Source organism: Taudactylus pleione, unplaced genomic scaffold (assembly GCF_031769625.1).
Source record: "Taudactylus pleione unplaced genomic scaffold, aTauple2 ptg000117l, whole genome shotgun sequence".
Lineage (NCBI taxonomy): Eukaryota > Metazoa > Chordata > Amphibia > Anura > Myobatrachidae > Taudactylus > Taudactylus pleione.
In genome coordinates, this window is record NW_028284519.1 from 22,657,542 (window position 1) to 22,684,210 (window position 26,669).

The window sequence follows — 26,669 nt, forward strand, 5'->3', positions numbered from 1 at the left end:
ACATCCATCATGATAGTTAGACAGTCCTGTTACTGACTTCTTGTATTGAGATGGAAAGATTGTTACAATGAGCCGGTATTTTGTGTCAGTTTTCAAAAACTAAGATATGCTTCATGTCCTGTTCTTATTTATTAATCTGTTTCAGTATCCAGATCAGTAATTTGTCAATAGAAAACAGTGAAGTGGAACTGAAGGAAGATGATGCCGTTGAAATCATGATCAAGAATGTAAGCGCGTCTTTCAAAGGAACTCTGAATTATGGATACGGGACGTGGTTGTAAGTGAAGAAGTCGCTTTGTAACATAATCACGCAAATACTGTTCTCTACACCAGGGGCCTGATTCAGACCCGCTCGCAAGCGGATCGATGGCTGGGCAGTGCGCACGTGCGGCGTGTGCACTGCGCGTGCGCGAGCGAGAAATCATTCACTCTGGGGCTCGCAACAAAACGGGGCGGCTGTCGATGTTGATCGACAGCTCGCCCCGTTTTGTAGGCGGGGAGGGGGGGTGGCTGACCAAACGGAGGCATTCCAGAAGGAATGCCTGCCATTTGTGGGTGGCCCTACTGACATCATCCTTCTATTTGAGCAGGAAGCTCACTGGGGCTTGCGGCAGATGAGATCCTACCACAAGGGTCTCGTCGCAAGCCCGATGGTTGTGACCATCGCCAGGCCACTCACACAAGCTGTGAGTGGTCACCCACAGCTGTGTGAGCAGCCTGGAGGCCGGACACAAAATAAAATAAAAACGCCCATCAGACCTGCGAATCAGGGCCTAAGGCCACCCACAGCTTTTGCGAGCGGCCAGGTGATGGTCACGATTATCGCGACCATTGGGCTTGCGACGAGACCCTTGTGGTAGGGTCTCGTCTGCTGCAAGCCCCAGTGAGCTTCCTGCTCAAATAGAGCAGGAAGCTCACTACTGACATCACGAGTGATGTCAGTAGGGCCGCCCACAAACGGCAGGCGTTCCTTCAGGAACACCTCAGTTTGTCCAGCCACCCCCCTCCCCGCCTACAAAACGGGGCAAGCTGTTGATCAACATCGACAGCCGTCCCGTTTGTAGCGAGCCCTGGAGCGAGTGAATTTCTCACTCGCTGCGGGGCTCGCGCAGTGCGCACTGCCCGGCCATTGACCCGCTTGCGAGCAGGTCTGAATCAGGCCCCAAGACTGATGGTGATCTGTTGTAATTGGTGTTGGTGGAACCGGCTGTTGAAAAAAAACTTGTACATGAGTTTATACAGTACAGTAGAAACAATGAGATACATATGTTAAGTCGGCAGTTAAATGTCGACAGTATATATCCCCATGTATGAATTTGACATGTTTACAATGTTGACATTTATCGATAACGGTAATGTCGACATGTGAACATTTTGTCCATGTCTTCAATTTCCAGATGTCGTCATGTTAAATGTTGACAATTTAATTATATTGAGATCATAACACTCAACATTCTGGTGTCGATATTATGAATTATTATTATTACCAGATATTTATATAGCGCACACATATTCCGCAGCGCTTTACAGAGAGTATTTGCCCATTCACATCAGTCCCTGCCCCAGTGGAGCTTACAATCTATGTTCCATACCACATGCACACACACATACACACTAGGGTTAATTTTGTGTTGGGAGCCAATATAACCTACCAGTATATTTTTGGAGTATGGGAGGAAACTGGGTACCCGGAGGAAACCCACGCAAGCACAGGGAGAATATACAACTCCACACAGGTAGGGCCATGGTGGGAATCGAACCCATGACCTCAGTGCCGTGAGGCAGTAATGCTAACCATTACACCATCTGTGCTGCCCAATGAATGTCAACATAGTGAATGTTGACCTACTGAAGCAGTAGGAAAGACACTGACATGCAGATCTATTGGTCCCATGTCCACTACCCACTCTTCCCTTATTCTCCATAATATACAGCGGGTAAAATAAGTATTGAACACATCAACATTTAAATATATGTGTAATGGGGCTATTGTAATGACATTTTCGAGAAATGTCAGCAACACCCCATGCAATCCACACATCCAAAGAACTTAAACCATAGATGTCCATAAATGAAGTTATGTGTAATAATGTGAAATGACACAGGGAAAAAGTATTGAACGCGCTTACTGAAATTTATTTAATACTTCGTACAAAGGCCTTCGTTGGTAATGACAGTTTCAAGATGCCTCCTGTATGGAGAAACTAGTCGCATCCATTGCTCAGGTGTGATTTTGGCCCATTCTTCCACACAAACAGTCTTCAAATCTTGAAGGTTCCATGGGCCTCTTCTATGAACTGTGGGCCTGATTCAGACCCTCTCGCGAGCGCATAGCGCTCGCAAGCGGGTTGACGGTCCCCCACTGTACATGCGCACGCCGGAGCCGGCTCCGGCATGCGCATGCGCGAGACCCTGCCAGCAACGGGCGCTCCATGGCTACGGGTCTCGCACCAAAGCGGGGCAGCTGTCGATTGTGATTGACAGCTTGCCCCATTTTGGAGGCGGGCAGGGGGGGTGGCTGGCCAAACGGAGGCGTTCCCGAAGGAAAGCCTGCCATTTGGGGGCGGCCCTACTGACATCACGAGTGATGTCAGTGGGTGAGCTTCTGTCTCTATTAGAGCCGAAAGCTCACTGGGGCTTGCGGGAACGAGACCCTACCACAAGGGTCTCGTCGCAAGCCCTGATGGTCGCGATGGTCGTGACCATCGCGACCATCACCTGGCCGCTCGCTAAAGCTGTGGGTGGTCACCCACAGCTTAACGAGCGGCCAGGAGGCCGTCTTTAAAAAAAAACCGGATGTCCTGATTCAGAGCCGCTCGTAAGCGGCCGCTCGTTCGCTCCGAGCGATGTTCGCACATCTGCGCATGTGTATGGGTTTTAGTACGCATGAGCGAACCAGTCAGTGCGGTCGAAAATCGTGTGCTCGCAAAATAGCGAATGCCTGCTAATTTGAGTGACAGGATGAGGCGTTTGTGGGTGGTAACAGGGGAAGGTGCTTGAAAACGGGGAGTGGAGATCCGAACGCAGGCGTGCCAAACGGTCAAAACGGGCGTTTTAAGGGTGTGCATAATTAACAAAGCAGCGTCATTGACCACGTCACTTGGTTGTCTTTTAGCCTGAACTGCTCGCATGATTGCGGTAGGAAAATCCAACCACAAGCACTGCGAGCAGTTCAGACGCCTTTCGATGTACTCGATTAATCAAATAAATAGCGGAGATGACGTAGGATGCGAGCGGCCAGGTAGCGTTTTTTCCAAAATAGTGAGCGCATGTTTCGTTCGCTCGTTCAGACATAGAGGCGTCAACAGACCGCAAAGAGCGAGCGCTTAATTTAAATAGCCAGCCCCTTTTTCTGAACGAGCGTTCGCAAATAGCGTCCGGCTCTGAATCAGGTCCTCAGAGCGAGCGCTCTCAAAGAGCGTCCGGCTCTGAATCAGGCCCTCAGATCTTTAGTTCTTTTCACAGATTTTCAATTGGATTTAAAATTTTAAATCAGGTGATTGGCTGGACCATTCTAGCAGCTTTCTTTTCTTTCTCTGAAACCAATCGAGAGTGTCCTTGGCTGTGTGTTTGGGATCATTGTCTTGCTGAAATGTCCACCCTCGTTTCATCTTCAGCATCCTGGTAGATGTCTGCAGATTTTTATCAATAATGCCTTGGTACATTTTTCCATTAATCCTTCCTTCAATCATATTAAGTATGCCAGTACTGTAGTCTGAAAAACAGCCCCACACCATGATGTTCCCACCTTTAAACTTCACTGTTGGTGTGGTGTTTTTGGGGTGATGTGCAATGCCATTTCTCCTCCAAACATGGTGTATATTATGGCATCCAAAGAGTTAAATTTTGGTCTCATCTGCCCAGACTATACTCTCCCAGTATTTCACAGGCTTGTCCAAATGTTGTGCAGCAAACTTTAAACAAGCTTCAACATGCTTTTTCTTCAGCAATGGAGTCTTGCATGGTGATCGTGCATAAAGGCCATGGCGGTTGAATGCATTACTTATTGCTTTCTTTGAAACAATTATACCTGCTAATTCCAAGTCTTTCTGAAGCTCTCCACAAGTGGTCTTGGCTCTTGGACAACTCTTCTGATAATTCTTTTCACTCCTTTGTCAGAAATCTTGCGAGGAGCTACTGGTCGTGGCTGGTTATGGTGAAATGATGTTCTTTCCACTTCTGGATTATGGCCCAAACAGTGCTCACTGGAACATTCAGAAGTTTAGAAATCCTTCTGTAACCAATGCCATCAGTATGTTTTGCAACAATAAGGTTGTGAAGGTCTTGAGAGAGCTCTTTGCTTTTACCCATCATGAGATGTTTCTTGTGTGACACCTTGGTCATGAGACACCTTTTTATAGGCCATCAGTTGGGACTGAGCCAGCTTATATTAATTTGCACTGACAAGAGGCAGTATTGCTTTCTAATTACTGATAGATTTCAGCTGGTGTCTTGGCTTTCCATACATTTTTGCACCTCCCTTTTTTCATGTGTTCAATACTTTTTCTCTGTGTCATTTCACATTATTATACACAACTTAATTTATGGACATCTATGGTTTGATTTCTTTGCATGTGTGGATTGCATGGTTTGTTGCTGACATTTGGTGAAAATATCACTACAATAGCCCCATTACAAATATATTTACTGAGAAAAATGTTGATGTTTCTATACTTATTTTACCTGCTGTATAGACACAGCAAGATAATTTTTGTATGTTTAAAGATTTTTAGATGTCTATCAGCTGATGACCTTAAATCCCCACCAGGAGTTTTGGAAGTGACAGAGCCTCCCAAAATAAATAACCAAAATGACAATCAGGAAACTAGAGTTGGTGGAAATGAGGTCACTGCTTTATTGGTTCAAATTTTATGAGGGTGACCGAGGAAGCGCTTCACGGCGGCAACAGCCAATTACCAACTAAACATAGGAACTAGACACCCCCTATGACCCCGACTCAATCTGGTTTGCCATACAACCACCCCCATTACTTGGCAGTACTGGCCTTGTCCCAAAGACAGTGAACAGGCCCCACCCCTAATGCAGTGGTAGTCTCGCCCTGAATCCAAGGGGAAATACCAGGGAAACAACACTTGTACCCTCCTAGATGCCGACAAGCACTGCCTTCCGCCTTGCTGTGTCTCCTCTGAAATAAAAGTGGTTATATTATGCAAAGCAGCTTAGAAATTTTTTTTATAAATAAACTGTGCAATGGCAAATAGGAAGGGAAGGTGGGAACATTCTAAAATGGAAAGAAGCAGGCTTCCCGGGTCACAGCAACTTAGCCTACACTACAGCCCACCCCTCCTGATATCTCATTGGCCCTCAATCAACAACCCAAACACCTTTCAATCAATCATCACAAGGGCTATCCTGACCAAAGTTACATCCACAAACTTAGGCACTTATATTCCTTCATGCTTATATCAGCCCTTGCTCACTTTTTTCCACCTAGGAAAGCTGACCTCATTATCTAGCAGGGGAGTTACACAGACATAGTAAAAGAGAGAGGGGCGTATTCTTCAACCTGCTTAGAGCCCAACTAACAGCAAAGTGGGTGTTTTTGCTGGCGATATTTTATACATCACCCAAAACATGAAAAATGTTACCGCCAGCGATGGCATTTATATCACCAGCAATAACCCTGCCATCAGTAGAATGTTAGCGGCAGAACTTGTACCACAGCGTAACTTCTTCCATTATTACCACCTCGCACAACTATAGAGACTGGCACGCACGGTGATGTGCTAAGTTAACCCTTATTGCTCTGGGCTAGTACCACTGGGGCAGCTGAGTATTGCTCAGCTACTTCTACAATATGCTTTCTGAAAAATAACAGCAATAAGAGATTTATTGTAATCTTACTTATTGCCACAAAGGGCCTCTTAATAATAAGTAGGCCCCATAACTCACTTGTATTACATTGTGTCCTGACTCCCTAGACAGCAAAGGTCTCTTTTCTGTTACTGCAGCACCACATACTAACTAGTAACTACATTAAAAAACATGCTGGGAAAAAGATTGGAGCTCCTACGGACTCTTCAAAGAATGAGCCAGTCTTCCGCATGCCGCCCCCTTCCCGAGTGAAGTTGGCGGACCCGTGTGTTTCATGATGTGATTGGCATTAAATTGTGACTTCATAACCCCGCCACGATGATGCCATCACCATGCCATGACCCCCCCCCCCCCCCCCGCACCTCAGACATGGTTGATCCATCCAGAATTCTCCCTGTGGGGGCTTTTTAAAAGTCAGAAAGTAATAACTACAGTGCATGCACAATAGGTAACACAAGGCTACACAAAGCACTACAGCACATACATAGTTGTATTTAAGGTTAATGTTGACTTTTAGAGGACATACAAAAACTGGCCTCCTTTTTTGTCCCATGCACATGTATATATGGGATGTAGCTATGAGACCGGTCGGCCGCATGGCTGCCGGTCTCAATCCCGACACTACAATCCCAGCAGGGGATTTAACATAGGCGTCAAAATACCGACGCCTATGTTACTCCCGACGCCGGGACCCCGACAGGACGCCGGACCGGTCGTCCAGCGCCGGCGATGTAGCCATATATATTTGGTAGATTTACTCAGTCTTAAGCCCCTTCATGCAAGTCTAATCTAAATAAAAAATTGTATTCTTTCACTTGTAGTGTGAAGGTTGGACAATCAGTTGACTTTGAAATCTATTCTTCAACTGATTTACAAGTAAACACAAAGCTAAGTAAGTAAACACAAGGATATGTAAACAGAAAATGGTTAATCCAGGTTTAGTTAATATCAAGGTACATCAGAGGTCCCTATTGTGGAAAAAAAGTGTTTTGGGATTTTTGTGTTCTTTATTTATAAACATAAAATAGGATCCTTGTTGTGTAGTCAGTGGAACACAAGGCCTGACTCAGTAGCAATTGTAATGGTGATTATGGACATAGATCGTGCGATTGTTTGCCATCACTCATGTGTATAAGTCGCACAATTGCATTGTGATTACGGACAACACAGAGGAATCCATCGCAAAATGAGTGACAGGTTGTCAGCGTTTGGGGGTGGTAACGGGGGTTGATCAGAAAAACGCATGCGTGTCTGTCCGTGTGAATTCCGTTTCATGGGCGTGCATAAATTATCCATTGTACTTGAATACACAGCATGAGAGCTCTCTGCGTGCAAGGCAGACTTGCAGTGTCTGTAGCCGGGTTAGATTTGTTGTAAAATCTGTGTGACTGACCGATGTGCATCGATGGTACCGATGTTTACGCAGAAGAGCGACATTGGACACATATGAGAAGGCAGCAGTGGGCGTCTATATGCCGGCTGTGCTTTGGCAAACATTAGCATATTGTAGTAACTGCGATCCGTAGGCGATTGCATTTGTGTCCACTGCTGAATCAGGCCCACAGAGAGAGCAAATCAGTTCCACAACCACCTGTATTCAGGACGCAGTTCTCCGACTTCCCTCTATTGCCACCTTCTGTTGTAAACGAGTAATACACCACAAGCCTGCAGTCATATTTCCTTATGACAGCTAGGGCATCACGGTTTCATATCTGTTTCGTTTACTCAATGATCCTTACTTAGATTACACAAACTGTACAATACAAATTGGTTAATTCAATATAATATAAATATTGATAAATAAATGTGGTAGTTTTGGAAAAGATTTGCTTAACATTATACATTATATTATTGTTATTATTATTATAGGGGGTGGTGACACATTAGCTACTGTGCTTACACTTACTGCAATCATGCCTATTGTTAGTGCATAACACGTCCCCATTTTGTGACTGCTATAACAGCATTTTGTATTATGTAACTCCATCATATTACTCAGGGATGTACACAGAGTATTTGTCAGTCATCAGTCTATTGTGCCTTACAGTCTAATTTAATTGTCACATAAGCACGCACACAAAAATTTAGTCAGCAGACAGCCCACTAGTTTTTGGAGTATGGGAGGAAAAGGTACAACATACAAACTCCACACAGATGGTGCCTGGTCAGGAATCAAACTCATGACCCACAGCACTGTAAAGCAGTAATGCTAACCATTGTGACACTGTGCTTTTAATCTGATAGGCCACACTGCTTTTGGTGTCCGAAAATCAGGATGAAAGACGAGTCACCTACTTTGTCTGTGCAAATACGCTGTATTTTTGGAGATATGAACATTTCGGACGGGCCAGTACTAATGCAGGCAATGGTGGAAAACACTGGGCATAATTGTGGGCAAGGGCGTATCCATAAGGGGTGCAGGATATGCAGTGCACAGAGGTCCCTTGTTCCAGGGGGGCCCACACTGCACACTTTGCACCCATAGACGATACTTATCTGTCTGTCAGCGCAGCAGAAGTCACCAGGAAAATGGTGTAGTGTCACTTTCACTGAGATCTGTGCATGAGCAGTAAAGTGATCACTGAGAAAATGGCGGGGATGCCATGTTCCTGGAGATCAGCAGGCTCTGGCACAATATCCAGTAGGGAAGAGTACTATTTCCATTACTATGAATTGTATATAGACTGAGTCAATTTAATCACATTGTTTTGCAAAATATATATATATATATATATATATATAATTTTATTTTTCTCTCTCAGTTTCAAAACAAAGCCTTGCTCGTGGCTGACGTTCTCTTGTAAAATCATAATAAGAAATGAGGGTCATACAGAAAGCCCCTTGATTCTCATACTCTTGCTTACTTGTCATACTACTATATGTCTCACATAGTAAAACCTTATTTATTCACAGCTTGTGGGAATAAACGTGTTGCTGCAGACACATCTGATTGTTACCTGACGTTTCATGAACTGGTCTTACACCTACATGGAAACAAGGAGTAAGATGTCCATATTTATACAAGACATACTAATATGAGTGCTAAGTATATCATGGATCATAATGATAATTAATATTATGCATTATTATTGCTACAAATAAAAGTGTTATCTTTTGCAGGCCTGGATGGTTGAAGCAGCTTTTCACAAACTTTATTTCATTCACACTAAAACTGGTGCTTAAAAGTCAGGTGAGAAACTGTTGGGATTTTTTTTTACTTTATATTGACTTTGTTTTGGCACCACAACTAAGATTGGGATTCTTAATCTCTCATTGACTGACACATTTCATGATTTTTATTGTTTGTGCTAAAACAGCACTCAAAAAATTAGGTGGGTTTGTGTTAACATAAATCACTGTGGCAGACTATAAGAATAATGTTGGTACTTCCAATTTGTCCTTGTTTCTTCAAGCTGCTTTTAATGATTTTAAATTCTGTGCAGTGTTATGAACTGCCATGGCAACCACAGTTACATGGCACAAGATTCATCCAGCAGAGAGGCTTTGGAATGAACCCCAGAGGTCTATCCATTCGTTGTAATGTAAAACCTTCTCCGTCCTCTTCATCCACCCTCTGTCTTCACATGACATATTAAAAGCTTTCAGCCATTCTATGTAACTGGCAACCATATTTTGTAACCTCCACAGAGATTGGTAAAAGGAGATAATGATTTGGAGAAGGACAGCTAAAAAAAAGAGCAGATTCATACTTAAAAGATAATTACTTGTCCCTTGCTATTTACTTAATGTCATCTACCTCTGCATACTTCTGATAAAGCAGGATCTAATTACACAGAAAACAAGAAAGCAAATGGATGCAATAGTCACAAGTGTATCCAAATGCAAAGCTACACCCAGATTTCTTGAGAGAGCAAGAAAAAAAATATATTTGTGTGACACAAATACACATGTAGGGATCAGCCAGCGATACGATATCGCTGGCTGATCGTCCTTCACCCACCCTGGTGTGCTGGATGATCGATCATCCAGCACACCACCAAGTCACCAACGACTATAGCATTGATCACGGGTCCTATAGTAACCTGCTCAATATCGAGCAGATTGACCTGCATGCACGGCCGATGGACGATATCGCTATCGTCCATATGTGACCGCGCATCGCTGGTCGTTGGTGAGTTGGTAGGGACCAAAAAATTAATGATTTTAACGATATGAATGATATCGTTATCGTTCAAATCGTTCATTTTTATCGTACCGTGTGTACGCACCTATAATGACATCCATTTCCACATATGCCTGGCAGAGCAGAATTGTGTGACTTGCAAATCAAGTCAATATATAGTGGATGAGATCCCCTAAAGATGCTACATATACATTGATTCCCCCGCTATTTCTTTACTTGGTAAGTAACGTTTTGTGCACACAAACCGTCCTTTGTATCACTGAGTGGCCTACATCACAGTTTAATCTGCCCTATATATACAAATGCACTCCCCATTTTCATGTCATTATTAAATCATTCAGTTAGACATGCACAACCATGCATATTTTATCTACTTTAGTGTTCATGGACTTTATCAGCAGTAAGCCACAAAGGGGGCGATTGAACTGTTGCAAGGGCGGTGATAATGAGTGCCCAGTTTTGCAAATTCAATTGTTCTGGGCGCTCAATAATTAGTGCCCTATAAGACCGGGTATAGTCGTGTAAAACGGCTACACCCGTCTAAAGTCCAGGTTAGGGTGTCCTAACTGCGTCGGCGGGTATCGCACTCAGACGGTGCAACAATTGCTCCGTTGGGCACCTTAAAAAAATAGCTGCCGTGTAAACAAGTGAATCGCGCCAACAATGTCAGAAAATAATATTAAAATTCCATGGAAAATCGAATTATTTGCTAATCTTAGCCCGTGTACACACTTGTATGACCGGCAGTCTTGCCGTTGGTCGGGGATGATTTACCAATGAAAGATTGCCTGCACACATTTACCTGATGTAATGAACGACGGAACGATACCTCCTTGCAAGTGTACCTAGAAGAATTTATGCTGTTTTGTAGGAAAATGGTGGTGATTAGATTTCTCTTCTGTTCTTTCACTTTGCATTTTGTTAATTGATAAAAGTAAACTATTAATACTTCTATTTTTGAAAGTGTTCTTATTTTGCAGCATTTTTTCCAAACCCGCCTAAACCGTTTGCACAGTACTGCGTGTCGTTAAATGACAAAAACCACCCTAATTGCAGGAAAAACATTACTATTTACTAATAGATGAAATATCGGATGTAGTTATGGTCACCGAAGGCTGTACTATCAATGGTCAATGTTTTTTAACCATTGTTAGAAAACCATACTGTTGCGCATGCGCAGATCTCATAGGACCAGCACCGTTGATGGTTTCACAAATTTGGGTGCCACCGACGATGCGGTGCCATTGATGGCAAAAATACTTTCCATCGGCCACAGACCATCGATGGTTGCTAACCATCGATGCTCTACGGCTATTCCTAATTGAAGATAGTGCATATCATGCCTTGTATGGATGTCTCTGTTTAGTTAGGGGTATATTATAGTGTATGTAACTAAGTTGCACAAAGTGATGTTTTTTTTGTGAGGAAACAGTACAATGCATTTGAATTGTGTTGCCGTAATTGTCAAGTGTTTTTGATTTTTACTTGTGTCTCTATATTCTTTACCCGTTAGTGTTGTTTTATCTGTATATCGATCTCCTTAGGTCAATTAGGCAGCATTGACACCCCTCCATGCAGCTGCTGATTAAAGCTGGGTACACACTGGAGCGATGGTAATTCGATCCGATATCAGAAACATTTCCGTTGAACAGGGATTGCCCTTCCACACTTGAACGAGTTATTAAGGGGCCTATCCATTAGCAGATGTTTTTATGAAAGATGAAAGACAAAAGATATCTATTGAGAACTCCGGTGGCTGTGCTGAAAGATATCTGTAATGTACTATACAGATGTATGTAATATTACATGACATCATTCAGGGAATTAATTTTTTTCTCTGCAGCGCTTTGTAGCTGCTGCTAATATATTTCGTCGTTCGTCATTTACTGCATATAAACTGCAAGATATTTCTAATATCTGCCAGCGATATGCGATAATTGACCAACATGTTGGAGAGATGAAAGATTCAATATATCGGCCGCGGGAGTGCCCATCTGTCATCGTTCAGGGCCTATCCATAGCAGATAAATTGAATTACTGAACGATATATCATTCAGTCGTTCAATTTATCTGCTAATGGATAGGCCACCGACGGGACGATCACTGTTCCATTCCTATCTTACTACAGGTTACTAGCGATATCGCTAGGTTTGATGTGCAGCACATCAAACCTAGTGATCGTTGCTAGCGACCGAGGGAGCTTGCAATCAACTATACACACTATGCGATGTAGGTGATTTCTCGTTACAAAACGGCAAATCGGCCCAACATCGTTCTAGTGTGTATCCAGCTTAAAAGTGTATTAGAGCCACGATGTTGTATATTTAATTTGAACAGTTAATAATAAAGTATCCATTTTCAGCATGGTGAGATTTCCAGCAAACAGAGCACAATGTGGAGATCAGGGGCCTGATTCAGACCCACTCGCGAGCGGCTGTCCGCTCGCAAGTGGGTCGATGTTCTGGACTGAGCATGCGCACGACGGAGGGAGCTCCGTCGTGCACATGCGCCAGACGCGACGAGCAAAGGAAAGTCCTTCGCTCGTTGTGTCTGATCAAAGGGGGCGTGCTGTCGATGTTGATTGACAGCACGCCCCCTTTGGTAGGCGTGCCGGGGGCGTGCCACCCTGACGGGGGCGTTCCCACGGGAACGCCTCCCGTCAGAAGCCGGCCCACTGACATCACTAGTGATGTCAGTGGGAGTGATTTTGGCTCTGATAGAGCCAAAATCACTCCGGAGCTTGCGGTTGAAAACCTCAACCGCAGGCACCGGCTCGCAGTTTCGATGGTCAAGACCATCGCGGCCATCAAACTGCACGCTCGTATAGCCTGTGGGTGGTCACCCACAGCTATACGAGCGTCCAGGAGGACGCTCCATTTTCATGGAGGCCGGCCCTCATTCAGAGCGTGCGCTCTGCTCAGAGCGTACGGCTCTGAATGAGGGCCCAGGTCACAGTTGTAAACAGAAATGATTAATGTCTCTACATTTTACTTGTTTATGTATTACAGATATGTAAAGAAATTAATTATGTGGCCAACCTGCTTGCTAACTTTATCCAGGACAGAGCAGGTAACTCATACACTGGAGAAATATATTACATGTTCTGTGCTTTTGCAAAACAGTTTTTAAACATCTAGTCAAAATTACAAGTGATTTACTATGTGGTGTAAAATAACTGGAGCTTGAAATAAGGTATTTGACTGAGTGGTTTGTGGTCCCTTAGATTACAGAAATGTCCATATTATTTTACATACACAACTTCTATATATATAGGCCAGTGATGTCACTATTAGTCTAACAGGACATAGCATGGGGAAAAGCATGGGGAAAAGATGAAAGCTGAGCATTGAGCCATTAAGTCCATAACTGCGGGCTGCACGGTGTGATTTATAGGTTTATATGGAAATAAAACTTTAGGTGTATACCTTAAATGCAAACATATTGTTAAGCAATAGTTCCTGAAATCTCCTTGCAGAGAACTTCCTGAGTGATGGAGATATTGGAGTGAATATTGATGTCACTTCCTTTCCGGTTATGAAGGAGAACTACATGGAGTCTCATCACAAGGTCAGTGCAACAGCATTAAAGTCCATTCCTCAGATATACTGTTGTGCATAAACCATCATTGGGGTAAATGTATTAGCCTGAGAGTTGCAGTTCATTCTTGGTTACAGTATATTTAAAAAATATACACTAGCCCCTTATTTTTCATCATTCCCTGGTTTTGACTTGTAGAGGCTGAGAAGTCTGCAGTATAGATAATAAAATAAATGTAGAAATAGACGGTTTCAATTGTCCAACAATAAACACCTAGGTCTTGCGTATTTTCTCAACTTTCTGCAAGGTCTGTGGTACAGATGTCATTGTTCACCATTGTTCACCAGCTTGTCCCATGCTTGTGGTAGTTTTTAAGGTGCATACACACGTAACGATTTTGTTACCAACGATTTTCTGAATGATTTTCTGTCAGATTGTCTGTCAGATTTTTTTAAAGTGTAAAGGTGCATACACACATAACGATTTTTTGAACGATTTAACTATAACGACGTCATTATCGTTCAATCGTTGAAAAAATCGTTCAGTCTCAGAGTTATAACGATGAACGATTATCGTTCATGCGCGTTCCCGTTTGTAGTTCATTCTGACTGACCAACTGAACAATTTTCACTAAGGGAAGTTACAAAAATTGTTTGTAGTTCAAAATATCGTTCAATACACTTTAAAAAATCTGACAGATAATCTGACAGAAAATTGTTCATAAAATCGTTCATAAAATCGTTGGTAACAAAATCGTTGTGTGTGTATGCAGCTTAATGAATGATTTTTTTGAACTACAAACGATTTTTGCAACTTCCCTTAATGAAAATCATTCAGTTGGTCAGTCAGAATGAACTACAAACTGCAAACGGGAACGCGCATGAACGATAATTGTTCACGTTATACTGTAACTCAGAAACTGAACAATTTTTTCAACGACTGAAAGATAACGACGGCGTTATAGTTAAATCGTACAAAAAAATCGTTACTTGTGTACACACACAACGATGTAAGTAATGAACGATTTTCTTTCAGTTTTTCCCTTGAAAAAGTTTAAAACGATTTTCGTTCAAAGTAGTTGGTTTTACTTTACATAATAAACGATTTTCTGTGTGTTGAAGGAAAAATGTTGCAACTTCTATTGAAAATCGTTCATCGTTTATAGTTTTACATTGAACGATTTTTTGAACGATAATGACATAGTTATAGTTAAATCGTTCAAAAAAATCGTTGTGTGTGTACGCACCTTAAAGCTGCATACACACAACGATTTTGCTACCAAAGATTTTATGAACGATTTTCTGTCAGACTGTCAGATTTTTTAAAGTGTAATGAACGATTTTTTTGAACTACAAACGATTTTTGCATATTCCCTTAATGAAAATCATTCAGTTGACAAGTCTGACTGAACTACAAACGTGAACGTGCATGAACTATAATCGTTCATCGTTTGACTCAGAAAGTGAACGATTTTTTTTAAATGACTATCGTTAAACGATATTAGTGTTTAGTGTTTGTTACAAAGAGGGCTACTCATAAGCTTTACTGTTAACTTCATTTAAGTTACTTATAACCTGAGCTTATGCGCTGTCATATTCCAGGGCAATTAAACAAATCTGATTGGATGATAGCATTTTCTGAAGGTGGACTCTCCCTTGTGTCAGTCATTTATGGGTTATATCATATGTATGAAAACCACCAACATTTTTATAAATGAATAGGAGAAAATGATTTGTTGTGTGTTTGAATGAGATAATGTTCAATTACATCTATTTCTCTCTCCCTTAGGGTCTCCTGGCCTATAAGAACCTCACTGTTTATTATAACAGTTCCACCTTCACCCCTTCCCTGCTAACAGACAATAGAATGCTGTACTTCTGGTTTTCTGAGTATGTCCTAGACTCCCTGGTATTGGCCTATTTCCTTGATGAGCGTTTGGTTCTTAGACTTACAGGAGCTGAGCTTAAGGTAAGTTCAAGTCTAGAACTACAGATTTTGGCCCTCATTCAGAGCCGTACGCTCTGAGCAGAGCGCACGCTCTGAATGAGGGCCGCCCTCCATAATTATGGAGCGTCCTCCTGGACGCTCGTATAGCTGTGGGTCACCACCCACAGCCTATACGAGCGTGCAGTTTGATAGCCGCGATGGTCTTGACCATCGCCACTGCGAGCCGGAGCCTGCGGTTGAGTTTTTCAACCGCAAGGCCCGGAGTGATTTTGGCTCTATCAGAGCCAAAATCACTCCCACTGACATCACTAGTGATGTCAGTGGGCCGGCTTCTGACGGTAGGCGTCCCCTTGGGAACGCCCCCGTCAGGGAGGCACGCCCCCGGCACGCCCATCAAAGGGGGCGTGCTGTCAATCAACATCGACAGCATGCCCCCTTTGATCAGACACAACGAGCGAAGGAAAGTCCTTCGCTCGTCGCGTCTGGCGCATGCGCACGACGGAGCTCCCGCCGTCGTGCGCATGCGCAGTGCACAACATCGACCCACTTGTGAGTGGACAGCCGCTTGCGAGTGGGTCTGAATCAGGCCCTTTGATCAATGCAAACGTAACTGACCTGTATGTAACTCAGAGTAACCATTTAATCCACTGGTTATACAATCCACCATATAATTATCTAAAATGTCTGTCCGTGACATGCACAGTCAGGGACAGATGATCCTCCTAGGGATGGCCATCGACAGTTATCAACCATTGATGGTTTTCCACCGATGGTTCTCCACCATCGATGGTGAAGACGCACTAGTGGGTTTTTTTTTCGCCATACAGAAGACACAGAGCTTAGCTCCTCCGTCCCCATTGTGCTTCTCAGTCCCCCCCTTCTCTTGTTGGCCTCCTACTTAATCCCATTCCCCCATTGTGTCATTCAGTCCCACACCCCGCCCCTGCCCTGATTGTCCAACCGCTCACAGTAGGGATGCCCATCGATGGTTGAAACCATAAATGGTTTGTGCCTTTGATGCAAAGCACAGTAGGCATCATCGAAGGGGACCCCTTCAATGGACATCCCTAGATCACCTCTGACCCCAAGTGCTATCCCCCCAAAGCCAGATAGTACTGAGTTGAATAATGTACTCTACACTACAGCAAGTCTCACTGGATTATACCTCTGTCCAGCGCAGCTATGCAGTAAATAGAAGATGGGACTTGATTATTAACAAATGCAGAAACCCCCGCACTCAGCCAGTGCTTCCATGCTGTCAGTTCTTCAGAATGGATTCACCCTTGCACTGTGCACAGCTGCTGTGATGTAATCCAAAGTGGGGCAGGGGGCGGAGGAGTGAAGGGACACCTGCAGGGAGAGAAGAGTACTACACCTTCCAGCTGCTCCACAAGTCACACCCAGCAGGCTGTAAGGTCGGACACAAGTCTCCCTGCGCTGAGTATAATCTCTGAATTCTCCCGGCGCTGGTGGTGCCTCTGGGCAGATGTAAAGAAGGACATCAGACACTGATCTATCAGGAATATTGATAATTAGGGATCAATCTTGGTCCAATATCCTGAGTGATGGGGAAGACAGGTATAGAGGAAGAGACAGAGAGGAGGTAATGGGGATTGTCACTTGATAATTGGTAAATTTATATAGACAACCAGAAGGATAAAGTTTATTTAATAAGAAAGAACATGTTGAAACAGTTAGATATTAAAGTATGTACAATATGTCCACAATATATATCTACTGTGAGCACATTAAATAATTGCTAAACACCTATTTGTTTTTAGGATATTCTGAAGGATGATAATACAGAATCACACCAACAAATTTTAAAAGAGGTAACCTAAAAAATAAGTTTGAACAATACTCATAATATGTATGACATATGCATCCCATGTATCGTTGTTAAATGCACTTGAAAGTTCCCCCCACATTTTCCCTGAATTTTAACTTGAATATTTAAAACCGGGTAACGCCGGGTACTTCAGCTAGTTGTTAATACGAATATTTGGGAGCAATTCAAGGTGACGGTGTTTCTCTGGCAATTTGCAACCGCCGGCATCACAGATGTCTCCTTTCAGGCCATAGAGGTGCGCAGGAAATTCTGTGATGTTGCTGTACTGTAATTCTCCGGGACAGGTGCGGCTGCACATAGTGACTGCTTATCCCCAGGAAATACTGTGATGTTGCTGTACTGTATTTCTCGGGGACAGGTGCGGCTGCACATAGTGACTGCTTATCCCCAGGAAATTCTGTGATGTTGCTGTACTGTAATTCTCCGGGACAGGTGCGGCTGCACATAGTGACTGCTTATCCCCAGGAAATACTGTGATGTTGCTGTACTGTATTTCTCGGGGACAGGTGCGGCTGCACATAGTGACTGCCTATCCCCAGGAAAATCTGTGATGTTGCTGTACTGTGATTCTCGGGGACAGGTGCGGCTGCACATAGTGACTGCTTATCCCCAGGAAATTCTGTGATGTTGCTGTACTGTGATTCTCGGGGACAGGTGCGGCTGCACATAGTGACTGCTTATCCCCAGGAAATTCTGTGATGTTGCTGTACTGTAATTCTCCGGGACAGGTGCGGCTGCACATAGTGACTGCTTATCCCCAGGAAATTCTGTGATGTTGCTGTACTGTAATTCTCCGGGACAGGTGCGGCTGCACATAGTGACTGCTTATCCCCAGGAAATTCTGTGATGTTGCTGTACTGTAATTCCCGGGGACAGGTGCGGCTGCACATACTGACTGCTTATCCCCAGGAAATTCTGTGATGTTGCTGTACTGTAATTCTCGGGGACAGGTGCGGCTGCACATAGTGACTGCTTATCCCCAGGAAATTCTGTGATGTTGCTGTACTGTAATTCCCGGGGACAGGTGCGGCTGCACATAGTGACTGCTTATCCCCAGGAAATACTGTGATGTTGCTGTACTGTAATTCTCGGGGACAGGTGCGGCTGCACATAGTGACTGCTTATCCCCAGGAAATTCTGTGATGTTGCTGTACTGTAATTCTCGGGGACAGGTGCGGCTGCACATAGTGACTGCTTATCCCCAGGAAATTCTGTGATGTTGCTGTACTGTAATTCTCGGGGACAGGTGCGGCTGCACATAGTGACTGCTTATCCCCAGGAAATTCTGTGATGTTGCTGTACTGTAAACCCCGGGGACAGGTGCGGCTGCACATAGTGACTGCTTATCCCGAGGAAATTCTGTGATGTTGCTGTACTGTAATTCTCGGGGACAGGTGCGGCTGCACATAGTGACTGCTTATCCCCAGGAAATTCTGTGATGTTGCTGTACTGTAAACCCCGGGGACAGGTGCGGCTGCACATAGTGACTGCTTATCCCGAGGAAATTCTGTGATGTTGCTGTACTGTAATTCTCGGGGACAGGTGCGGCTGCACATAGTGACTGCTTATCCCCAGGAAATTCTGTGATGTTGCTGTACTGTAATTCCCGGGGACAGGTACGGCTGCACATAGTGACTGCTTATCCCCAGGAAATACTGTGATGCTGCTGTACTGTAATTCTCGGGGACAGGTGCGGCTGCACATAGTGACTGCTTATCCCCAGGAAATTCTGTGATGTTGCTGTACTGTAATTCTCGGGGACAGGTGCGGCTGCACATAGTGACTGCTTATCCCCAGGAAATACTGTGATGTTGCTGTACTGTAATTCTCGGGGACAGGTGCGGCTGCACATAGTGACTGCTTATCCCCAGGAAATACTGTGATGTTGCTGTACTGTAATTCTCGGGGACAGGTGCGGCTGCACATAGTGACTGCTTATCCCCAGGAAATTCTGTGATGTTGCTGTACTGTAATTCTCGGGGACAGGTGCGGCTGCACATAGTGACTGCTTATCCCCAGGAAATTCTGTGATGCTGCTGTACTGTAATTCTCCGGGACTGGTGCGGCTGCACATAGTGACTGCTTATCCCCAGGAAATACTGTGATGTTGCTGTACTGTAATTCTCGGGGACAGGTGCGGCTGCACATAGTGACTGCTTATCCCCAGGAAATACTGTGATGTTGCTGTACTGTAATTCTCGGGGACAAGTGCGGCTGCACATAGTGACTGCTTATCCCCAGGAAATTCTGTGATGTTGCTGTACTGTAATTCTCCGGGACAGGTGCGGCTGCACATAGTGACTGCTTATCCCCAGGAAATACTGTGATGTTGCTGTACTGTATTTCTCGGGGACAGGTGCGGCTGCACATAGTGACTGCTTATCCCCAGGAAATTCTGTGATGTTGCTGTACTGTAATTTCGGGGACAGGTGCGGCTGCACATAGTGACTGCTTATCCCCAGGAAATTCTGTGATGTTGCTGTACTGTAATTCTCGGGGACAAGTGCGGCTGCACATAGTGACTGCTTATCCCCAAGAAATACTGTGATGTTGCTGTACTGTAATTCTCGGGGACAGGTGCGGCTGCACATAGTGACTGCTTATCCCCAGGAAATTCTGTGATGTTGCTGTACTGTAATTCCCCCGGGACAGGTGCGGCTGCACATAGTGACTGCTTATCCCCAGGAAATACTGTGATGTTGCTGTACTGTAATTCTCGGGGACAGGTGCGGCTGCACAAAGTGACTGCTTATCCCCAGGAAATACTGTGATGTTGCTGTACTGTAATTCTCGGGGACAGGTGCGGCTGCACATAGTGACTGCTTATCCCCAGGAAATTCTGTGATGTTGCTGTACTGTAATTCCCGGGGACAGGTGCGGCTGCACATAGTGACTGCTTATCCCCAGGAAATACTGTGATGTTGCTGTACTGTAATTCTCGGGGACAGGTGCAGCTGCACATAGTGACTGCTTATCCCCAGGAAATTCTGTGATGTTGCTGTACTGTAATTCTCGGGGACAGGTGCGGCTGCACATAGTGACTGCTTATCCCCAGGAAATACTGTGATGTTGCTGTACTGTAATTCTCGGGGACAGGTGCGGCTGCACATAGTGACTGCTTATCCCCAGGAAATACTGTGATGTTGCTGTACTGTAATTCTCGGGGACAAGTGCGGCTGCACATAGTGACTGCTTATCCCCAGGAAATTCTGTGATGTTGCTGTACTGTAATTCTCTGGGACAGGTGCGGCTGCACATAGTGACTGCTTATCCCCAGGAAATACTGTGATGTTGCTGTACTGTATTTCTCGGGGACAGGTGCGGCTGCACATAGTGACTGCTTATCCCCAGGAAATTCTGTGATGTTGCTGTACTGTAATTCTCGGGGACAGGTGCGGCTGCACATAGTGACTGCTTATCCCCAGGAAATTCTGTGATGTTGCTGTACTGTAATTCTCCGGGACAGGTGCGGCTGCACATAGTGACTGCTTATCCCCAGGAAATACTGTGATGTTGCTGTACTGTATTTCTCGGGGACAGGTGCGGCTGCACATAGTGACTGCTTATCCCCAGGAAATTCTGTGATGTTGCTGTACTGTAATTCCCCCGGGACAGGTGCGGCTGCACATAGTGACTGCTTATCCCCAGGAAATTCTGTGATGTTGCTGTACTGTAATTCTCCGGGACAGGTGCGGCTGCACATAGTGACTGCTTATCCCCAGGAAATACTGTGATGTTGCTGTACTGTATTTCTCGGGGACAGGTGCGGCTGCACATAGTGACTGCTTATCCCCAGGAAATTCTGTGATGTTGCTGTACTGTAATTCTCGGGGACAGGTGCGGCTGCACATAGTGACTGCTTATCCCCAGGAAATTCTGTGATGTTGCTGTACTGTAATTCTCGGGGACAGGTGCGGCTGCACATAATGACTGCTTATCCCCAGGAAATTCTGTGATGTTGCTGTACTGTAATTCCCGGGGACAGGTGCGGCTGCACATAGTGACTGCTTATCCCCAGGAAATACTGTGATGTTGCTGTACTGTAATTCTCGGGGACAGGTGCGGCTGCACATAGTGACTGCTTATCCCCAGGAAATTCTGTGATGTTGCTGTACTGTAATTCTCGGGGACAGGTGCGGCTGCACATAGTGACTGCTTATCCCCAGGAAATACTGTGATGTTGCTGTACTGTAATTCTCGGGGACAGGTGCGGCTGCACATAGTGACTGCTTATCCCCAGGAAATACTGTGATGTTGCTGTACTGTAATTCTCGGGGACAAGTGCGGCTGCACATAGTGACTGCTTATCCCCAGGAAATTCTGTGATGTTGCTGTACTGTAATTCTCCGGGACAGGTGCGGCTGCACATAGTGACTGCTTATCCCCAGGAAATACTGTGATGTTGCTGTACTGTATTTCTCGGGGACAGGTGCGGCTGCACATAGTGACTGCTTATCCCCAGGAAATTCTGTGATGTTGCTGTACTGTAATTCTCGGGGACAGGTGCGGCTGCACATAGTGACTGCTTATCCCCAGGAAATTCTGTGATGTTGCTGTACTGTAATTCTCCGGGACAGGTGCGGCTGCACATAGTGACTGCTTATCCCCAGGAAATACTGTGATGTTGCTGTACTGTATTTCTCGGGGACAGGTGCGGCTGCACATAGTGACTGCTTATCCCAAGGAAATTCTGTGATGTTGCTGTACTGTAATTCCCCCGGGACAGGTGCGGCTGCACATAGTAACTGCTTATCCCCAGGAAATTCTGTGATGTTGCTGTACTGTAATTCTCCGGGACAGGTGCGGCTGCACATAGTGACTGCTTATCCCCAGGAAATACTGTGATGTTGCTGTACTGTATTTCTCGGGGACAGGTGCGGCTGCACATAGTGACTGCTTATCCCCAGGAAATTCTGTGATGTTGCTGTACTGTAATTCTCGGGGACAGGTGCGGCTGCACATAGTGACTGCTTATCCCCAGGAAATTCTGTGATGTTGCTGTACTGTAATTCTCGGGGACAAGTGCGGCTGCACATAGTGACTGCTTATCCCCAAGAAATACTGTGATGTTGCTGTACTGTAATTCTCGGGGACAGGTGCGGCTGCACATAGTGACTGCTTATCCCCAGGAAATTCTGTGATGTTGCTGTACTGTAATTCCCCCGGGACAGGTGCGGCTGCACATAGTGACTGCTTATCCCCAGGAAATACTGTGATGTTGCTGTACTGTAATTCTCGGGGACAGGTGCGGCTGCACATAGTGACTGCTTATCCCCAGGAAATTCTGTGATGTTGCTGTACTGTAATTCTCGGGGACAGGTGCGGCTGCACATAGTGACTGCTTATCCCCAGGAAATTCTGTCATGTTGCTGTACTGTAATACTCGGGGACAGGTGCGGCTGCACATACTGACTGCTTATCCCCAGGAAATTCTGTGATGTTGCTGTATTGTAATTCTCGGGGACAGGTGCGGCTGCACATAGTGACTGCTTATCCCCAGGAAATACTGTGATGTTGCTGTACTGTAATTCTCGGGGACAGGTGCGGCTGCACATGTGACTGCTTATCCCCAGGAAATACTGTGATGTTGCTGTACTGTAATTCTCGGGGACAGGTGCGGCTGCACATAGTGACTGCTTATCCCCAGGAAATTCTGTGATGTTGCTGTACTGTAATTCTCGGGGACAGGTGCGGCTGCACATAGTGACTGCTTATCCCCAGGAAATTCTGTGATGTTGCTGTACTGTAATTCCCGGGGACAGGTGCGGCTGCACATAGTGACTGCTTATCCCCAGGAAATACTGTGATGTTGCTGTACTGTAATTCTCGGGGACAGGTGCGGCTGCACATAGTGACTGCTTATCCCCAGGAAATTCTGTGATGTTGCTGTACTGTAATTCTCGGGGACAGGTGCGGCTGCACATAGTGACTGCTTATCCCCAGGAAATTCTGTGATGCTGCTGTACTGTAATTCTCGGGGACAGGTGCGGCTGCACATAGTGACTGCTTATCCCCAGGAAATACTGTGATGCTGCTGTACTGTAATTCTCGGGGACAGGTGCGGCTGCACATAGTGACTGCTTATCCCCAGGAAATACTGTGATGCTGCTGTACTGTAATTCTCGGGGACAAGTGCGGCTGCACATAGTGACTGCTTATCCCCAGGAAATTCTGTGATGTTGCTGTACTGTAATTCTCCGGGACAGGTGCGGCTGCACATAGTGACTGCTTATCCCCAGGAAATACTGTGATGTTGCTGTACTGTATTTCTCGGGGACAGGTGCGGCTGCACATAGTGACTGCTTATCCCCAGGAAATTCTGTGATGTTGCTGTACTGTAATTCTCGGGGACAAGTGCGGCTGCACATAGTGACTGCTTATCCCCAAGAAATACTGTGATGTTGCTGTACTGTAATTCTCGGGGACAGGTGCGGCTGCACATAGTGACTGCTTATCCCCAGGAAATTCTGTCATGTTGCTGTACTGTAATTCCCCCGGGACAGGTGCGGCTGCACATAGTGACTGCTTATCCCCAGGAAATACTGTGATGTTGCTGTACTGTAATTCTCGGGGACAGGTGCAGCTGCACATAGTGACTGCTTATCCCCAGGAAATACTGTGATGTTGCTGTACTGTAATTCTCGGGGACAGGTGCGGCTGCACATAGTGACTGCTTATCCCCAGGAAATTCTGTGATGTTGCTGTACTGTAATTCTCGGGGACAGGTGCGGCTGCACATAGTGACTGCTTATCCCCAGGAAATTCTGTGATGTTGCTGTACTGTAATACTAGGGGACAGGTGCGGCTGCACATACTGACTGCTTATCCCCAGGAAATTCTGTGATGTTGCTGTACTGTGATTCTCGGGGACAGGTGCGGCTGCACATAGTGACTGCTTATCCCCAGGAAATTCTGTGATGTTGCTGTACTGTAATTCTCCGGGACAGGTGCGGCTGCACATAGTGACTGCTTATCCCCAGGAAATTTTGTGATGTTGCTGTACTGTAATTCTCGGGGACAGGTGCGGCTGCACATAGTGACTGCTTATCCCCAGGAAATTCTGTGATGTTACTGTACTGTAATTCCCGGGGACAGGTGCGGCTGCACATACTGACTGCTTATCCCCAGGACATTCTGTGATGTTGCTGTACTGTAATTCTCGGGGACAGGTGCGGCTGCACATAGTGACTGCTTATCCCCAGGAAATTCTGTGATGTTGCTGTACTGTAATTCCCGGGGACAGGTGCGGCTGCACATAGTGACTGCTTATCCCCAGGAAATACTGTGATGTTGCTGTACTGTAATTCTCGGGGACAGGTGCGGCTGCACATAGTGACTGCTTATCCCCAGGAAATTATGTGATGTTGCTGTACTGTAATTCTCGGGGACAGGTGCGGCTGCACATAGTGACTGCTTATCCCCAGGAAATTCTGTGATGTTGCTGTACTGTAATTCTCGGGGACAGGTGCGGCTGCACATAGTGACTGCTTATCCCCAGGAAATTCTGTGATGTTGCTGTACTGTAAACCCCGGGGACAGGTGCGGCTGCACATAGTGACTGCTTATCCCCAGGAAATTCTGTGATGTTGCTGTACTGTAATTCTCGGGGACAGGTGCGGCTGCACATAGTGACTGCTTATCCCCAGGAAATTCTGTGATGTTGCTATACTGTAATTCCCGGGGACAGGTGCGGCTGCACATAGTGACTGCTTATCCCCAGGAAATACTGTGATGTTGCTGTACTGTAATTCTCGGGGACAGGTGCGGCTGCACATAGTGACTGCTTATCCCCAGGAAATTCTGTGATGTTGCTGTACTGTAATTCTCGGGGACAGGTGCGGCTGCACATAGTGACTGCTTATCCCCAGGAAATACTGTGATGTTGCTGTACTGTAATTCTCGGGGACAGGTGCGGCTGCACATAGTGACTGCTTATCCCCAGGAAATACTGTGATGTTGCTGTACTGTAATTCTCGGGGACAGGTGCGTCTGCACATAGTGACTGCTTATCCCCAGGAAATTCTGTGATGTTGCTGTACTGTAATTCTCGGGGACAGGTGCGGCTGCACATAGTGACTGCTTATCCCCAGGAAATTCTGTGATGCTGCTGTACTGTAATTCTCCGGGACTGGTGCGGCTGCACATAGTGACTGCTTATCCCCAGGAAATACTGTGATGTTGCTGTACTGTAATTCTCGGGGACAGGTGCGGCTGCACATAGTGACTGCTTATCCCCAGGAAATACTGTGATGTTGCTGTACTGTAATTCTCGGGGACAAGTGCGGCTGCACATAGTGACTGCTTATCCCCAGGAAATTCTGTGATGTTGCTGTACTGTAATTCTCCGGGACAGGTGCGGCTGCACATAGTGACTGCTTATCCCCAGGAAATACTGTGCTGTTGCTGTACTGTATTTCTCGGGGACAGGTGCGGCTGCACATAGTGACTGCTTATCCCCAGGAAATTCTGTGATGTTGCTGTACTGTAAACCCCGGGGACAGGTGCGGCTGCACATAGTGACTGCTTATCCCCAGGAAATTCTGTGATGTTGCTGTACTGTAATTCTCGGGGACAGGTGCGGCTGCACATAGTGACTGCTTATCCCCAGGAAATTCTGTGATGTTGCTATACTGTAATTCCCGGGGACAGGTGCGGCTGCACATAGTGACTGCTTATCCCCAGGAAATACTGTGATGTTGCTGTACTGTAATTCTCGGGGACAGGTGCGGCTGCACATAGTGACTGCTTATCCCCAGGAAATTCTGTGATGTTGCTGTACTGTAATTCTCGGGGACAGGTGCGGCTGCACATAGTGACTGCTTATCCCCAGGAAATACTGTGATGTTGCTGTACTGTAATTCTCGGGGACAGGTGCGGCTGCACATAGTGACTGCTTATCCCCAGGAAATACTGTGATGTTGCTGTACTGTAATTCTCGGGGACAGGTGCGGCTGCACATAGTGACTGCTTATCCCCAGGAAATTCTGTGATGTTGCTGTACTGTAATTCTCGGGGACAGGTGCGGCTGCACATAGTGACTGCTTATCCCCAGGTAATTCTGTGATGCTGCTGTACTGTAATTCTCCGGGACTGGTGCGGCTGCACATAGTGACTGCTTATCCCCAGGTAATACTGTGATGTTGCTGTACTGTAATTCTCGGGGACAGGTGCGGCTGCACATAGTGACTGCTTATCCCCAGGAAATACTGTGATGTTGCTGTACTGTAATTCTCGGGGACAGTGCGGCTGCACATAGTGACTGCTTATCCCCAGGAAATTCTGTGATGTTGCTGTACTGTAATTCTCCGGGACAGGTGCGGCTGCACATAGTGACTGCTTATCCCCAGGAAATACTGT

At 45.6% G+C, this 26,669-nt stretch overlaps 1 protein-coding gene across 1 annotated transcript in view; it reads left to right on the forward strand.

Annotated features, from left to right (window-relative positions):
* Positions 1–17,333, forward strand: part of CETP (cholesteryl ester transfer protein) — a gene marked incomplete at its 3' end in the record, with an annotated part of 36,242 nt that extends 18,909 nt beyond the window's left edge. The window contains 8 exon segments of the mRNA XM_088471937.1: positions 146–277; positions 6,657–6,727; positions 8,749–8,836; positions 8,956–9,025; positions 12,988–13,048; positions 13,455–13,546; positions 15,305–15,484; positions 17,245–17,333. Of these exon segments, the coding sequence (XP_088328063.1) occupies positions 146–277; positions 6,657–6,727; positions 8,749–8,836; positions 8,956–9,025; positions 12,988–13,048; positions 13,455–13,546; positions 15,305–15,484; positions 17,245–17,333 (783 nt within the window).
* Positions 17,334–26,669: the final 9,336 nt, after the last annotated feature.